Source organism: Petaurus breviceps, unplaced genomic scaffold, assembly GCF_028583685.1.
Source record: "Petaurus breviceps papuanus isolate PSGF00001 unplaced genomic scaffold, PetGlider_PUasm1.0 688, whole genome shotgun sequence".
NCBI classification, from domain to species: domain Eukaryota; kingdom Metazoa; phylum Chordata; class Mammalia; order Diprotodontia; family Petauridae; genus Petaurus; species Petaurus breviceps.
This window is the reverse complement of record NW_027186457.1, coordinates 24,231,696-24,249,980: the sequence shown is the minus strand read 5'-3', so window position 1 is coordinate 24,249,980 and position 18,285 is coordinate 24,231,696. Positions and strand designations below refer to the sequence as shown.

Genomic DNA, 18,285 nt, shown 5'->3' with positions numbered 1-18,285 from the left:
TGTAAGCCCTCTGTGCCCCAGCGGGCCTATGTGGCAGATACTTATATGTTGATTGATTGATTTAAATTCTTCAGAGGGAAACTGATAAATGTGTAGGCTTTTTGAAGTAGAGGGCCTTGGCTGCTGGAGTGATTACTTAGCTGAAGCCTCTCCAGAAAAGGGGCTTATTGATTGCATTGAGTAATTCTAAGTACTGGCTGTTGAAGTGCTGCCATCCAGTGGGGCCTTTTAAAACTCCCAGGGAAATAGATTTCAGTAATGATTGTGTATTTTAATCTGTTGGTGCTTTTATGTACCAGTCATTTGGATCAAACCATCACTGATATGACCAAAGAAACTGGTAGGGTTTAGATCTTTAGACATAGCATCCAGAACATGGGTGGGTGGGTGTGACACATTTATGCAAACACACCTTTGTGTTCATTCAACACAAAGTTCAGTCAACAAGCATTTATTAAGTGCTTCCTGTGTGCCAGGCAGTGTGTTATGTACTGAGCAAAAGACAGTCCTTGCTCTCAAGGAGCCCACTCCTAAGAACGAGATGTACAGGATTAATTGAAGATCAGAAGGTGATAATTTAGATGAGACTTCAGTCCAAGCCTCTTGGGGATGAGGTTACTAGATTGCCAAAGTGCATGGAGGGGAGAAAGGGGCAAGAATCTGGGAAGGCAGGAACAAGTCAGCTTTCAAAGGGCTTTAAAAGCTAGAAGATCTTGTATCTGGTCCTGGGTTTATTAAAAAAGCAAGGGTTGATATTCATAGTCTCTTGGATCCAGAGCAGCAAAGGGCCTTGCTCAGAGGCCATTGAACACAGTCCTCTTAGTTTACAGATAAAGGAAAGGTGGACCATAATGGTTAATGACCTTGCCTGGGTCGCCCAGGAAGTGAAGGCAGGACTTGCACCCAGGTGCCCTGACTTTAATGCCCTGTACACCAGCCTCTCCAAGTACAGAAGTTCATCTAGAAGAGTCTTCACAGATGCTTATCTAGCCTGTACCTGGAGAAATCAAATTTTATCTCTAGTTGTGGAGCCAAAACTTTGTCCCTTGCCAGAGAATTTCAGGTTCTCACTAAGCAGGTAGTTTGATAAAGTAGAGAGCAGTGGGTCTGTTTGCCTCTGTAAAGGCATAAACTCCATTTAGCTGAATGAATTGTTCAGGTTCTAGTCTCTCTACAGCCTCTCATGTCTTGTTACTAGAGCCTGCTGGGAGGGAGCAGAAGTTCCCTTATGGCTTCTTTCAGCCATAGTACCAGGGCCTAAACACAACCCCAGGGGAGCCCCAGGGCTCTCCACCGACGGGAATCCCTCTCTTCCATTCCTGCTCGGTTGTATGTGTAGCCTCCTTCCTCTCCTGGTACTCCAGAGATCTTGGGACCATTCTGGGTTGCCTTGGACACCTGGACTAGTCAGGCAGTCGAACTAGGTATAAGTTTTCAGATAATGTGAAAAAATTGCTCCACTGAAGTTTGGTTCCAAGTACATCTTACTTTCCTGGAAAGGTAATTCCATTGATAGATTCTGTGTTGTCTGGAGTCCAGCTCAGCTAATTTAGAATGACTCATCATCAGGTTGGCTCGAGGTGATAGTTCTTTTTTTATTTTTTTATTTTTTAAGCAATCGGGGTTAAGTAACTTGCTCAAGGTTACACGGCCAGGTGTTTCTGGGTGGGTGCTAAGTGTCTGAGCCCGGGATTCGATCTCCAAGTCTTCTCAACACTGGAGCCGGTGCTCTTACTTGCTGTGCTACCTGGCCACCCCGGTGATAGTTCTTTTGTTCTAGTGTTGGCATAGGGGTCCCTGAACTTGGACTCAGGAAGACCCCTTCTCACTTGGGGCTGTGTGGCCCCCAGACCTGTCGCTTACACTCACTGTGCCTGAATTTCCTTATCTATGAAATGGGGCCTGGATTCACTGACTTCTCAGGCTCCTTCCAGCTTTAAATCTAAATCTGCCCTCTCCTGAATGCTCAGGAGACAATGTGCTGCCTCTTGGTGGATCACAGCAGCTTCAAGGATGCAGGCATATCACACTGTGAGAGCAGAATGGCTGTGGAACGGCCACCCCATAATAAGATAAATAACTGCAAAGAATAAAACCTGCAGTTTCAGGGGAAAACATCTCTTACTGTTATTTCAGTGTAGTGAATGGTGTGGAAGCATTCAGTTGAAAATCAGAATGCTTTCTTTTCCAGAATCGCTGAAGACCATGTGATCCAGCATGGGCTGGTGGTAGATGGGAGCAGCCTCTCTCTGGCCCTGAGGGAGCACGAGAAGATATTCATGGATGTGTGTAAAAGCTGCTGCGCGGTCCTCTGCTGCCGGATGGCCCCACTGCAAAAGGCAAAAGTAGGCCAGGCTGTGCCCCCTGGGAAGGGTCCTGGGGTGGGGTAGGGGGAGGCCTCAGTTCCTTCAATTCACAGAACACTAGATGGAAGTTTCATCTTAGTCATGACGTGCTTCCTGAGCAAAATGAGCACTTCATTGATCGAGTGATGGGCTTATGGGACATGGCTTCATAAAACATCAGACTCTCATGTTTTACCCTGGCTTTGCTCACCCTTTATGCACCTTTTGTGGCAGTGTGGTCATTTTTTGTTCGATGTACATTTTACTTTTCTCAGGCTCTATAAGTTTCTAATAGCAGAGAATAAAAGCTGAACCAGTCCATTCTCACTGAGGAAGTTATTTTTGGTCCCAAGGAAAGCATATGTAAGCTCAATTTAATTCAGCAGACATTAAGTACTTTTATACGAAGCATTGTGCTAGAGAGCAAGCTTAGGTAGCAGGTTGGATAGAGATTAGGTAGGTAAGCCAGCTTGATTCCTGCCTTTGTGGGGCTGATCGTCTAGAAGGGAGACTCCACACTCCCCTTAGATATCTTTAATGCTTGATAAGTGCACCAGACAGTGTGTCACAGTCTCAGGGCAGGGGATGTGATGGTGAGGGAGGGAGGTGAGGGAGTAGATGGTTGCTCAAGAGCAGGAAGGATCAGGTGTGAGGCAGAGTCTGGGTCAGAACCTGCTATCACAGCAAGGACTGGGCAGGATGAGAGAGTCAGAAGCCAAGTGTCAGGCTCACAAAGCCAGTCTAGGCTGGGCCTGGGCCTAGTTTAGAAGCCTGGCTAAGTTCAGGTGACTCTGCCCTCTAGCTTCTTCTGAAGTCCCTGCAGCCTCTGCCAGGATAGCTGGGATTCCATCTCTACAGCAACTGACATTATGCGGAGGAGGATCCCATCCTCACGTATGGGGTCTCAGGGTGGAAAGGTCAGGGAGTGTCCCATCATGGAGTGGAGTTTGAACCTCCCTTAGCAGAGGACAGGTATCCGCAACTTAGTGCTGCGGAGGCCAAAAAGGAGGAAAGCTGGAAGAACTTGGTGGAATTGTACTTGGAGAGCAGCTCTTTTTTAGTCATATTTTAGGGTTTGTTAATCCCACTGAAAAAAAATTATAATTGTAGTGAAACTATATGTGTCCATGTAGTTGTTCGGTGAAAAACTGTTTTGAAGTAGTAGCATGACCAGCAAGCCTTTCTATTTTTTTCCTGATCCTAAAACTTTTGAAATTGCTAAGTTTACCACAATATTTATGTAGTCTTGAGCCTGGACTTCCCTTCTGATCTCAGGTTATAAGTGGGATGACCAAAGTGCTTTAGGGCCATAGGTCTAGAACTGGAAGGGACCTCAGGCCGGTCAGTCAGCACACATTTATGGAGGACCTGCTGAGTACCAGGCACTGTGCATAGCACTTGGGATACTAAAAGAGACCCTCAGGGAACTCACAGTCTAATTGGTGAAGCGACTAGCAAACATATGGACCAGCAAGTTAGGTGGAGGACAAATAGGAAGAAGTGAAGGAGAGAATGCCCTGGAATTAGGAGAGTTTGGGGAAGGCTTCCTATAGAAGGTAGGACTTGAAGGAAATCAGGAAAGTCAGGAGATGGAGCATAGGACAGGGCATTCTAGGTCTGGGGACAGCCAGGGAAATTGCTGGAGCCCAGAGATAGAGGATCTTCTTTGTAGAACAGCCTGGAGGCCACTGTCACTAGGTGGAATAAGGTATAAAAAGACTGGAAAGGTGGGATGGAGCAAGGTCTTGGAGGGCATCGAAGGCCAAGCAGATTTAGTATCTAGCCTCCTCATCCTACAGCGGAAGACACTCAGGCCCCAAGGACTGAGGGGACTTATTCACAGTCACACAGCTGGTCAGCAGTGGAGCAGGGATTTGAGCCCATATGCTCTCTGAAGGCAGACAGTCCCTTTTCCACTTTGCAAGACTCCCTCCTACATAATTAAATTATAAGAGCTGATGAGGTCAGCGATGAGAGGATAAAGAGAGAATTCGAGTGTAAGCTCCCTGAAGACAGGAACTGTTAAACTTGTCTTTGTGTCTCTCAGTGCCCAGAGTGTAGTAGTGTTCAGGAGAGGAGAGGGCACTGGGAACTGAGGAGGACGCTGCTCTCCCTAAAGTGGAGAGCTCACTCTTGACAGGCTGTTGGGAGGGTGTGGGGCTCGGGAGCCTTTCGGGCATGCTTTAAATCTGTGCTTTACTCTGTGTTGAAACATGCTCTCTGACACAGAAATTATGTTAATTGGTGTGAGATCATGTGACTGGTTAGCTTTCCTTATTGCCCAAAAAAACTTAGAAAAAGATGATTAAAATAATTTGCAGAGAAGAATCAGAAGATAAAATAGTAATAATAAAAACTCACCTTTGGGAAGCACCTAGAGGTTTACAAAATGTTTTTGTCATGATGACCCTTTGGGACAGGTGGTAACAACTCGAGATTCTAAGGAGCCTTCGTCCCAGCAGCGAGCAGGAGAGGACAGTCACTAGAAGGGGCCTAGAGCGTCCCAAGCCACATCTGCCTGCAATAGGTGTCACTTGTGGGTGGATGCTCTCCAAGTGATCTCATTTTCTGATGATGCTGAGTTAGGTGTCCCAAGCTTCAGAATCCTGAGGGAGGAGGTAGGATTTGGAGCCCTACAGGATGCCAGCCTAGCTGTCTGCCAAGGAACAAAGCCAGTGAATGACACTGTTGCTTAGCCAGGTGGGCAAATCCCTGCATTTGTCCCTCATCATGTAGTCCTTGGGTGCTTCAGCTGGGAAATGACCCTGTCCCTTCAGCGATCCCCAGCCAGGCCCTGTTCCTGCTAGTGCTGGACCATCCCAGACTTCCACTGCTGCTCTTCCCTTCTTTCTGCTCACACTGTGCACATCTTGTACATGCACAGGAGCTCTTGGAGGGGTGGGGATAAGCATTTATCACAACAACTCTTCAAGGCAGCTGCTGTCATTATCTCTTTTTACAGTTGGGGAAACTTGAGGCAAAGCTGAAGTTAGGGGACTTGCCCTGGGTCACATTGCTAGAAAGTATCTGTTATCAGATTTGAACTCAAGTCTTCCTGACCTCAGGACCAAAATTTGAGCCATTGAGTTACCAAATCGCCTTGTTTCTGAGTCTCTTTGTAGTTGTGATAAGCGCTCAATAAAGTCTTTTTTTTTTTTTGGAGGGCAATTGGGGTTAAGGTCACATGGCTAGTTTTTGTGTTAAGTGTCTGAGGCTGGATTTGAACTCAGGTCCTCCTGATTTTGGGGCCAGTGGCTCTATTTACTGCGCCACCTAGCCACCCCAAAACTTTTTTTTTTTGCTTTTTGGAGGGCAGTTGGGGTTAAGTGACTTGCCCAAGGTCACATGGCTAGTTAAGTGTCTGAGGCCGAATTTGAACTCAGGTCCTTCTGACTCCAGGGCTGGTGCTCTATTCATTGTGCCACCTAGCCACCCTGCACTCAATAAATTCTTGTTGACTGCCTGATGAAATCAGAATTGAGGGCCACCCAAGGGGCAGGGGAGAAGTACATGATGATGAGTGTTAGCAGGCTTTAACATGTTTCCTGCAGGTACTTGGGGGAGTAAATTATGTCAGTGCAGATTCAGAAAGAGGGCTGGCTGGTGACATCCATAGGCAAGGACTGCCCTGGCAAGTGCCCCAGGGGGCCTGTGAACCTTGGAGGGAAGAGGAGGCTGTGTCTAGATCAGACACTTGTCCCTGCACTCAGTGCTCTGCCCCACCAGGGGACTGAATATAAAGGCCTGTCCACATCAGGAGCATCATGTAGGGCCTCTCCTTTCCATAGGTAGTCGGTGGTTAGAGTTTGGCAGCATTCAGATTTCATTGTGTGTGATTCTAAATACTGCCATTCTCCCTTTTAAAAAATTTTAAACTATGGGCAGTGGAGGTTTGTTTAAGAAGCATTTATAACCTGTAGCCACCTGTAGTTCACTTTCTTAGTGGGCAGATAAAACTGGAAGTAGAATGAAATTGAGCTGAACTTAAGAGAGGCCCTTAAAAATATTGTAAATTTATGCCATAGATCGATATATAGTAATAATAAATAATAAAAGCTTTGCCAATATTACCTCATTTTATACTCATAGAGCTGGGAGGCAGGTGCTATTATTTTACCCATTTTACAGGTGAGGAAACCGAGGTAGACAGTGACTTGTCCAGAGTCACACAGCTAGTAGATTTCTGAAACCGGGTTTGAACTTATCTCCCTCAGTACCACCAGCTGCCTCTAAGAATACATTTTTACCTAAGAAAGAGTTAGAGTTTGTCTGCGTTCTGGAATTGACTTGACAACTTTGAGATAAGACAATTTAAGGTAGGTTCTACAGAGAAATATTTTGAGAGTGCTGAGTAGCACAATGCAGGATTCCTAGCTTCTCTGTCTCCTTCTTAATCTCAGAGATGACTGTGGGCCTGGGTATTGGGAGAAGTTTTGTTTATAAAAACTTAAGATTCAGAGATGAGAAAAACAGAAGAAGTTGAAAACATTTAATTTACAGGGAAAAAATGTTTTTAATGAACTTTAGATTTTTTCACAAAGCTACTTTTTCCCACATTATTTTTGAAAGACATTCTTCAGTTCCTAACCTTTTTCTTTATTTTCCATAAATTAGATCTTGCTCAACTATGCAGAAATAAGAGCAAATGAGTTCTGCCTCCACTCATAATTTCTAAATTTTTTGATGTTGAATAAACCTAAGTTTGTGTTTGGAAAGGAATGTAACAGTTGAATTTTGGAAATGCTATCTTCTTTGTGTTTTCTCTTTCAAACTTATTCTAGCCAGAGTGTCCAGAATTTCACTGTTACTTTTCTCAAGCCCTGCTGTTTCATGTAAATGTTTCCTTTAATAATCTGATGGTTTATAGAATTAAGACTATTTGACTTTAACCATCTAGCCAAAGATGAACCTGTGAAGGAGGGGTATTTTAATACTTCTCTAGAAAAATAGGCTCTACTGGTTTAATGATTCATATCTTGCCTCAGTAGTAAGTCATAAAGCATTTACTAAGAGCTAATTTTATGAGAACTAATTAAAATTGTCCCTTTTCAGGTAATAAGACTGATAAAAATCTCTCCAGAAAAACCTATAACGCTGGCTGTTGGTGATGGTGCTAATGATGTCAGCATGATACAGGAAGCGCATGTTGGCATAGGTGACTGACTTTTCTTCACTTTTTAAGTTGATATGTAGTCAATATTTTGAACTTTCCATTTGTCTCTGAGATGGCAATGCCAGATGTGCAGATTAAGACTGAAGCCACACATATAATTTTATCACATGTCAAAGCTTTCTTCTCATAAGTGCAATATAGCATTTTGAATTTTTCTTGAATAATCTATTTTTTTTTTTTAAAGCAATCGGGGTTAAGTAACTTGCTCAAGGTTACACGGCCAGTTATTTCTGGGTGTGGTGCTGAATGTCTGAGCCCGGGATTCGATCTCCAGGTCGTCCCAACACTGGAGCCGGTACTCTTACTCGCTTAGCCACCTGGCCGCCCCTATAATCGCTATTTCTTAAAGAATTTCTGTTCCAAATGATAGAAACCCCAAGCTGCCACAGTGCATTAAGTTGGTGACTCATGATAGTAATTATAGAGATGCGGACTGAATCTGTGATTTCATTAGCACAGAGAGCACTCCCAAGAGGAAGTCCCAAGAACAGGTGACATGCCAGTTGCAGGGCTGGAACCCCCAGGTTTTCCTGGCTCTCTCCACTGTCTCCACTCTGTAGTACAACCTCTATAATAACAGCTACACCTTACCCATGGGGGGAGCATTTGGCATGTTTCAGAATTCTTTAATGCTATCTCTCACAAAGTTACTGTTAGCTGTACATTCATCCTCCCAGAAGCTTAAGGTTTTGCAGTCTGTTTCACAAAGCTTTAAGGCAAAAGAAAGTGGTGTGAGAACACAGTATAGATAAGAGAACAACACAGCCCTCTAACTTTAAGAGAATGAACTTTGTTCTTAATTATTTTTTCTTTTTTTAATCCTTTTTTTTAACTTGAGTCATCTATTTTAGATCAAGTACTGCTACCTACAATAATTATACTCATTATCATAACTTTTAACATGTACAAATATATGAAGTGTGTAAATGATTCTCCCATCTAAAATAACACCCCAGTCTGACCAGTCTTTCAGATGGTCATAGGCTTATAGAAGGGGCCTTTGGGGCTGTCAGTCTAGTCCACCTCTTAGAGATGAGGAAACTGAGAATGTGGGAGTTTAGCGGTACACAATTAAGCATTGGAGGTGGGATTGGAATCCAGGTCCTCTGACACCAGTGTACCACGAAGCCTCTTTGTACATAAGCCTTCAGGATTTAGTCAGTACACACACTTCCCCTACAGTGTCCACCCATTTCCAGCACTTTCTTCTTTCGTTCCTGGTGGCCAACCTACCTGGGACTTTCCCAATATCCCAATTACCAGTTCCCACCAAATTATGCTCTTTGTTTTTTATGAGAGGCAGCTTAGCATGGTGGAGAGAGCTAGTCACCCCTGCACTCATTAGGCACCTGCTGCTGCCCTGGCAACGCTGCAGCAAGAAAGGTGAAGACCATGTCTTGCCCTCCAGGACCTCTCAGTCTGATGGAAGAGAACTTGTGCATACAAGGTACCTGCCGAAGATGGTAGTGCAGCCATGCCAGGAAGGAAGGAAGCAAAGCCAGGCAGTGGAGATGAAGAGGGAGAGAATTCCAGTGAAGCCAGTGAAAGGTCATTGAGCTGGGAGATGGAGTGTCTGGTATGAGGAACAGCAAGGAGGCCGGTGTCACCAGGTCACTGGATGTCATGCTTAAGAAGATTAGAAATGGTGGGAGGAAGAGTAGGAAGAGGTGATGAAGGGCTTTCCTGGAGGTAGCCAGGAGCCACCATAATTTATTAAAGGGTTAGGAGGAGTGACATGGTCAGACCTGGGCTTTAGGAAAATGATTTGGACAGCTGAGCAGAGCAAGGACTGGAATGGGGAGTCTTGAGGCAGCTATGAGCTGATGAGGGCCTGCATTAGGGTGGTGGTAATAGGGGGCAGCTAGATGATGCCATAGTGTGAAGAACACCAGGCCTGGAGCCAGGAAGACAAGTTCAAATCCAGCCTCAGACACTCACTAGTTATGTGATCCCAAGCAAGTCTCTTAAACTCTCTTGCAAGTTCCTCATCTGTAAAATGAAAATAATAATAGTTCCTCCCTCCTAGGGTTGTGAGGATCAAACGACATGATGTTTACAAAGTGCTTAGCAGACAGAGGGCTGGCACATGGCAGACTCTTTTTTTTTTCCTTTTGGAGGGCAATTGGGGTTAAGTAACTTGCCCAAAGTCACATGGCTAGTTTTTTTGTGTTAAGTGTCTGAGGCCGGAACCGAGGAACCGAACTCGGGTTCTTCTGGCTCCGGGGCCGGTGCTCTACTCACTGCGCCACCTAGCCTCCTCCTGTCACATGGCAGACTCTTAATAAATGGTTAGCTATTGTTGTTATTATTATTGTTGTTAACTATATACAGAGAAGATATGCAGAATTAACTGGAGATAATCAATAGAGAGATGGCACTAACATTAAGTCACCAAGGAAGAATAGGAGTAAGCAGAAGAGGGTGATTAATAGTGCCAGTGGTTGCAGAGAGGTCAAGAAGTATGAGATTAGAGAAAGTGTGAGATTAGGTAACTAAGAGGTCATTGGTAATTTTGGTAAGAGCAGAGAGAGAGAATGGAGTCGCCTATTATAAATGGCCATCTCAAGTTTTTGAGCCATGAAAGGGAAAGGGAAGAGAGATATGCCATGATAGTTCACCAGGATGGATGGGAAGGAGCTGTTAGGGAGAGACTGAAGATGCGTGGTGATGACAGAGGTCCCAGTCTTAGAGAGGAGATGGCAGGTCATGAGATTACTTGTGCAGGTAAAAGAGGTTTCCCTGGGTGAGGAGAAGGGCCACCTCATTATGGGAGACAGAATGGAAGGAGGAGATGATGCTAGAAGGCCCCTGAGTGGTGTGAGATGAGAGTGAAGGTCAAGAGGAAGCCCTTGGTGAATGTGAGCTGAAAGAACTAATTAGGAGAGGGGGAGCTGAGGGCCATTCTAGCAGTGAAGAAAAGGTTTGGCAAAGCTGCTGTGAGAGTGAGTCGGGAAGGTGTCAAATGACAACTGGTCTTGTGGCCCCCCTCTGTACTCCAGGCTATCAGGTCAGACTCAAGTAGGGAGGGATCCCTGAGTTGCATAGTGACTTAGAAAGCCACACATGAACATTTTCTAAGTTGTATTTTCCCATTTCTCAATTGTGTCTTAAGTCTGGTCTGAGTTTGATACCTCTGCTTCAGGCCACTCTCTAAGACTCTTAAATTAAATGATGAAGTGGAAGGAGAGGGAACTTCCTCATCAGAGCTCCCTGTCCCTTTGAAAACACAGATCCAGTCCCTCCCTATTTTTTTAAGGACCTTCTGTGTACAGGTTGTGTAAATTGAGGTTACTTTGATAATTATATAATTTAAATGTAAGCTCCTTAAGGGCAGAGCCTTTTTCATTTTTGTCTTTATATCTCCAGTGCCTGGCACAGAGCAGGAACTTAGTAGAGGCTTTTGATTGGTTGATGTTTGCATAAACTAGCCTTTTAATCCTATAATGAAATGTAGCAGTAACCACATTATTCTTTTTTCCCCTGTTTAAAGCTTTTGTCCTTAAGATAGCCACATCAGAAATTGTCTCTAGCAGCCATTCTGTTTTGAGAAAAGTAATCCTGTTGTTTAAGAGGATGGTAGCCTGGGGTGAGGAGGGCGGGGTTTTTGTTCAGTGAGAGCTCCAGAAATTACCAATTAACTCCAGCAAAGCTGTGGGGCTTCTTGACTTTGTTGTATGAATCAACCTAAAGCTGTTGCACCCTTAAAGACCAGAGCATTTGTTACTCTCTTGAAGGACAGCCTGTACTGATTCTTTCCTTTCTTTTTCTTGCCTCTGTTACAGGAATTATGGGAAAAGAAGGAAGACAGGCTGCTCGAAACAGTGACTATGCAATTGCAAGATTTAAATTCCTCTCCAAGTTGCTTTTTGTCCATGGCCATTTTTATTATATTAGAATAGCAACCCTTGTACAATACTTTTTTTATAAGGTAAACAGAGGGACAGTTGGTGATTCATGGAATTTGGGTGGGTCACAAATATGCATAGAGATCCTACTTATATAGGAAGAACCTAATTTTAGCACAAACTATTCTAAAGGTACTTTCTGTTATAAAGAGTAAGAGTTTGTGAAATATATTTAGAACACATGATTTGTGTCCTGAATGAGCAGTGGGATTTTTATTTGATAGCAAACAGCATGACCCTATAATTTTCTATTAATAATAGGCAGCCCCCCAGGGCAGGGAATACTGAATACTTAAGTGCTCCCCTGGAGGAGCTTCCTTTGGGGGAGAGGGGCTCAAGGTGAGAAGTGCATGCACATGTCTATGTGGAGGTGATGGGAGCTTCTTGAAAATATTATTCTTATGACTGAACTTTTTTTGCATTTTTTAAGTTGACATGCAATCTTTTTTTTTTCTTTTTGGAGGGCAGTTGGGGAAGACATGCAATCTTAAGACTGTATTATGTAAACAAATTTTCTGTGGTCACAAGATTAAGAATATTGGTTAGGAAGTCAAAATTTCTGATATCACCTAGCCAAAACAAAAGAATCAGGGAAATTTGAATTCTTGTCTTTGTGCTGGCTTTTAAATTTTGTCCTCCTATAAAATGGAAATAACACTGTCCAGTATTATTCAGGCCAAATTCTCTGCCTTCCTAGCCAGTCATGTGCACACATTTTCATTCCTCAGTTGTCCAGTTGTAAGAAACTTTCATTTTTGTTTTTTTTGGAAGGCTGCTCCGAATACTAAGATATAGAGATTGTTGTTAAATGTAACTAGTATTCTTTAAATTCTTTGTTTTTTGTACTAAATATTTCTAATGGAAAATTCTCTTTTCATCTTGCTTTCTAGAATGTGTGTTTTATCACACCCCAATTTTTATATCAGTTCTACTGTTTGTTTTCACAACAAGTAAGTAAATAGGTCTGTTTTGTCCTTTCTTTAATAATACTTGACATTTATATAGAGCGTCAAGATTTGCAAAACACTCTGCATGTCTTATCTCATTTGATTCTGACAGCAAACCAGCCGAGCGATTATGATTCTTAATACTCGGCTGCATCTGTGCTCTCACTAGTCTATACATTCCCTCCAATGATATAAATTGCAGCCCATCCTGTGGGATTCTCATCCCTATCCTCCCATACGCTTGCCACAGGGAGTCCACCTGATGGGCTGGACTCTGTACTGGACTCCTACTCTGTATGGGGTCCTTTGGGCCGTGTCTCCTCTAGACATTGTCAGAGTATGTGGGATTGTCCATCTCCCTTGCCTTGCTCCCCACCCTTCACCAACTCACCTTCTTTTCCTGCTGGACATTTCCTTGATAACATTCATTGACTCTAGAGCACAGCTTTCACGTAGCCAGTGTGTGCCTTTCTATTGCTTTCTGTGTAAAGGTCATTCTTCAGTTCTTCAGAGACTCTTGTGTCCCATGTCACCAGCAGCACCAGTAGGATGGTGGTGTTAGAAAGATGGAGCTTTGTTTCTGTGTGATTCTTGGGGTGGTTTAAGTTGATTTGCAATTTTTCAAAGACAGTCTGACCTAAGGGAGCGGGCTGAATGACCTTTAGTGATCCTTTCATCTCAGAACGTAGGGTTCTGTGAGTGTAGGGCCGTTGTGAAGGTAGAATGAGATCCTATGTAAATAAAGTACTTTATGAAACTGAAAACACTGTACCAGAAGTTCTTAAATTGGGATCTTTGAATTTATCTTTTAAAAATATTTTGATAATTTTCAGTATAATTTTTTCTTTTATAATCTTAAGGATTTTATTTAATGCATCTGAACCCTAACCGTCCGAGTAGTCCGTGTCACACGAATGGCTAAGAACCCTTTTACTATGTGTGTGACCATTACACGTGAGGGAATGTGATGTCACTTCTGTAATCTAATGCCTCAAAAATATCCATGTGCTTTTGTTTCTAGACACTGTATGACAGCGTTTACCTGACTTTATACAATATTTGTTTCACTTCCTTACCTATTCTGATATACAGTCTTTTGGAGCAGCATGTGCATCCTCACGTCTTACAGAGCAAGCCTAGTCTATATCGGTGAGCATACTCCCCTTCTTAAATGTGGAAGCAATAGAAACAACTGACAGGCGTGTGTGTGTGTGTGTGTGTGTGTGTGTGTGGTGTGTTTTTAAAGTTGTTTTTTAAGACCATATCTGATTTTCCAGTTTTTCATGAAGATAATTGTAGTTTATGTACCATTACCTGGGTTTTTTTTCCCCATAGAAAGCAGAAAAATAATTTATTCCAGTAAGAGAGAGAGATTTAATCTCTATGGAAAAACCATAGCTCTTTATCTGTTTAAAAAGAAAAAACTACTAGAATAAGATGAAAATTCAAGTATAGTGTAAATGTTTAATGTAACTAACTGGTCTCAAAACAAAAGAGTCAAAACAGTATTTAGATTAAGAGGTACCTTCACATCTAGAAGATTTATCTTTACCTAGATGATAAAGAATTACATAGATTATCCTCTTGTTCTGGGCCACAGGTACTTAAAATACCAGATCATTTCTTGTTTTAGACAGGGGGCCAAAAATAGCAATATGCCAAAAAAGAGCCACAAGCTGCACAAGTCACCAGCATGGTGGTAACAGCATCCTAAGTGGAGACCTTTGGGGATGAAACTAGGAATAAAGATGCCCGGGACCCTTTGGAGAGCGTTTTCATCATGGTGATGGACCCTGAGGCCTGGTGCACCTTGGCTTGGACTGTCAGTCTCCCTACTCTGTTGCCTGAAGAGAGCTGTAATTCCATCTGTTTCACAAGATGATAAACAAAAGATTTTATGAGACTCTCCAAATTAAAGCACCATATACTTTTAGTGTTTTGTTTATTACTTCATTTAAAGAGGAAATCCGTGTTGGAAAATAGAACTCAGGGTAACCAGACAGATTGTAGACTACACAGAAACTGCTTGACTATACATGACTGTATTCGAGGAGAGAGGTAAAAGGTGCTAGCAATGTCATCACAGGAAGTATGAAGTTTTCTCTTACTAGGCCAGCTCTACTAAATTAATTATTTCAACCTGATATCCTTTAAAAAACAAAACATCTCAGGGTGGCTAGGTGGCACAGTGAATAGAGCACCAGCCCTGGAGTCAGGAGGACCTGAGTTCAAATCCGGCCTCAGACACTTGACACACTAGCCATGTGACTTTGTGCAAGTCAGTTAACCCTAATTGCCCTCCAAAAAGGAAAAAACAATAACAACAACAAAAAACTTCTCAGCTTTTATAGGTTAAACAAGATTCTTCTAGTACTGTTACAATCAGAACTTGTCTAGTGAATGGAGGGTCCGGCTTTAGTTATCACAGATTTTGATTTGTGGAGTTTTAACTGGTGAGATTTTGCTATATCTATTTTGTATCAAGAAGAAAAAAAAGTTTAGTTTAGGTAAAGTTGAAAGGGAGATTTGATGTGCAATAAAGATAGTATAGATCTGACTTATAAGCTATTAATGACTAAAAAAAGGGAAATGGATAAAGGAATACGTATCAACATGGATTGTCAACATGATCTAAGGCCATTTACCTGATGGTGGTGTTAACAAATTTGGACTCTCATGTGTTGCGGTCTATGGTTCTGTGCTACCAGTGTGAACAGGAATGACAGAAAACAGAGGGCAACAAAAACAACTGAAACACGGTGCTATGTAAAAATAGAGGTGTTCCATGTTAAAGGGAGCACTTTTTTAAGGGCATTGAAGGATTGATTCTCAAGATACCAAAAAAGGAAGAAGAGAGATAAACTTCTGGATGATATTACTGTTGAACAAAAAAGGCTGCACAGGGAGTGTCACACAGACCTGCTTTCTTCTCTTCATGGTCTCACAGATGTCAGCATTACGCCCAAGGAAACAGATTACAACCCATCTGTGTCTTCTCATTCTATGAAATTTCTGTCCCTTCTCCAGGCAGTATAGATAGGCCAGCTCTTGGTTGTATCTTGTGTTTTTCTCATGACTAGCCTATTTCCTTTTCTGAGCCTACATCTCTGCAATGGTATCTCTTATGCAATTCATACAATTCCTCATTGTAGATAAGATGCGTTTATTTTGCACCTATCATGTGTGCTTTTTGAGTAACCTGCTTTGAAAATTGGTGTTCCAAGATGCAAAACTATTCACCACCAAGATTGTATTTATCTTTTTTTTGTTTGTTTGTTTGTTTTATTTTTTTGATTGTATTTATCTTAAAAGATGGATTTTTGGACTGGAGATAGTGAAAGGCAGGCTTTACCTTAGAGGAAGATAGGACTTTTAAGAGGTGAATGTGAAAAGGGAATGCATTCCATATCATTTGCCTAAACTATTCTAAGTTAAACTGCAACATCTTATCCTCTTACTAGAATGTAATCTTGAAGGCAAGGACATGGTTCTTAGGTTTAAGTCAATACCATACTTACTCTGATTTTGTTCTGGCTTATCTCTTGTTCTGAAGAAGAGGGACTGGTTTTCTTTCCTTCTGCTAGGAATAGCAAAATCAGGAACTTGGGTCACTTTTTTCCAGGCCCAGGATGTGAGTCTTAAGGTTTTACCAGCCCCCCCCCCCCTTCTACCGGAGCTACCCTGACCCTTTGAGGATGTCCATGAGTGGCATAGTATTCTCAGAACCCTCAAAATTAGAGTTCAGCTGTGCCTAAAAACCTATTAAACTATGCATACCCTTTTATCTAGCAATATACACCAAAGAAATGAAAGAAAGAGAAGAACCCAAGTGTACAAAAATATTGATAGCAGTTCTTTTTGTATTGACAAAGATTTAGAAACTGAGGCTATGCCCATCAGTTTGTGAATAACTGAACAAGTTATGGTATATGAATGTGATAGAATTTATTGTGCTGTAAGAAATTAAGGAGTTAGTTTTAGACAAATTTGGGAAAATCTGTATGAACTGATGCAAAGTGAAATGAGTGGCACCAGGTGATGAATTTGTTCAGTAACAGCATAGCAAAGACAACCTTGAAATACTTAGAACTCTGGTCAACACTATGACCAACCACAATCCAGAAGGATTTGTGATGAAACATGTTCCATCTACCCCCAGAGAGAGAAGCAGTGGATTCAGTACATATCTAAGCATGTTTTATTCTCTTTCTTTTTCTTTTCTTCTTTTGGACGTGGCTAATACTAGAATGCTTTGCATAACTAGACATATTCATAATGGGGTTTTTTCCTTGCCTTTTCAATAGTTTGAGGAAGGGGAAAGAAGGAGAGAGAATATAGAACTGAAAGTAAAATAAAATTGAGTTATTTTTACAAATAAGGGTTTGGCTAGACTCCACTCTCCATAACAAATCGTAATGAAAACCAGCCAGCCCCTAGGAGTGGATGACCCGCTCAGTGAGAGGCCCCAACGAAGGATTCCACTCCCAGAGACCATGTTTATGGGCAAGCCTCCCTGTTCTTTGGTTTGGTCTGTCTATGTTCCACCAAAGGTACACTGGAATCAAAGGCAAATGAAACAAATAATTTGAATTGAAGTAAAGTTATCTTCCTCAATAGTCTGGCTTTCCTTTGAAAACTCTAATCATTTAATTGTTGCCAGTGAAAATAAGTGGGTTTTGGTTTCTTTTATTTCAGTAGCTACTTAATGAAAAGAGGGGAGTGAACGAGCATTTATTAAGCACCTACTGTGTGCCAAGCACTTGCTAAATGCTTTACACATATTATTTCGTAGCATAGTGAATATGGTTTCTTTTTTTTTATTTTTATTTTTTTAATTCATTAATTTGTTTGTTTCCTTTTAGTTTACAGGATTCAATTCCACAATTCCTTGAATTTCACATTTTGTCCCCTTCCCTCCCCCCCCCATGGCGGCTTATAGTCAAGTATAGGATCTGTAAATACTTTCACATTATACATTGGTCAGGTTATAAGGACGGATTGTACCAGCTGGAATGAAAAATTGTAAAGAGGACATAAAACCAAATAAGAGAACGAAAAAGATCAGGTATTTTGCTTCCACCTGGAGTGAATATGGTTTCTAAAGTTACTTTTTCTTTGTCAATTTACAGGGACATAAGTAAAAATAGTCACTTGAGCATTAAAAAATTTCTTTATTGGACAATCCTTGGTTTCAGTCACGCCTTCATTTTCTTTTTTGGATGCTATTTTCTAATATGGGAAGACATATCTGTGCTTGGAAATGGCCAGGTAAAAGAAATATTGCAAATAATGGTTTTCTTAAAATATTTTTAGTATTTTTGTTACAGTTTTAAATGTTTCACTTTATAATAAATGGAATTAGAGTAAAAGTTGTTAAAGATCAAAAGAAATTTAAGTTGTCAATATCTGGTTTCAAATTAAAAGTCGCTATTCTTAATATGGATTATTTGTTATTTAAATTCTACAACTTCAGATCAGTAAAAAAAAAAAAGTAAAGGCAGACAATATAACCTCAGGTATTTGCTCTTGCCTATCCCTTCCTTAATTCATTTTACAAAAAGCGTATGAGTCTGTATCACCTATAGCTCTGTCTGTGTTCATAAACACATACATACATATGGAAACAATCTTAAAAAATATAGAAGATTTATAAAATTATTTGGGAAATTTATTAACTTATAGTTGATGATACTCTTGATTAGTAATAATGTAATAACTCATCTTTTCTGTTTAGATGTTTGGAAATTGGACATTTGGAACCTTAGTCTTCACAGTTATGGTTATTACTGTCACAGTAAAGGTAATCAACCCACACCTAGAAATGTGAAATTTCTATGTATTTGTAGTCCAGTGCAGCTAATGTCAGTATGTTTGCTTTCTTCAGCAAAATCCTTAGATGTTTTTATTTTTCTTTC

The 18,285-nt window shown here is 41.5% G+C and overlaps 1 protein-coding gene across 3 annotated transcripts in view; it reads left to right on the top strand.

Moving 5' to 3' along the window:
- Positions 1 to 18,285, top strand: part of ATP11B (ATPase phospholipid transporting 11B (putative)) — a 144,170-nt gene that overhangs the window by 108,600 nt on the left and 17,285 nt on the right. For all 3 annotated transcript variants that reach the window (XM_069104796.1, XM_069104795.1, XM_069104797.1), the window contains exons 20-26: positions 2,192 to 2,345; positions 7,398 to 7,500; positions 11,301 to 11,446; positions 12,314 to 12,373; positions 13,392 to 13,519; positions 17,500 to 17,638; positions 18,105 to 18,170. In XM_069104796.1, the coding sequence (XP_068960897.1) occupies positions 2,192 to 2,345; positions 7,398 to 7,500; positions 11,301 to 11,446; positions 12,314 to 12,373; positions 13,392 to 13,519; positions 17,500 to 17,638; positions 18,105 to 18,170 (796 nt within the window). The remainder of the gene's footprint in view (positions 1 to 2,191; positions 2,346 to 7,397; positions 7,501 to 11,300; positions 11,447 to 12,313; positions 12,374 to 13,391; positions 13,520 to 17,499; positions 17,639 to 18,104; positions 18,171 to 18,285) is intronic.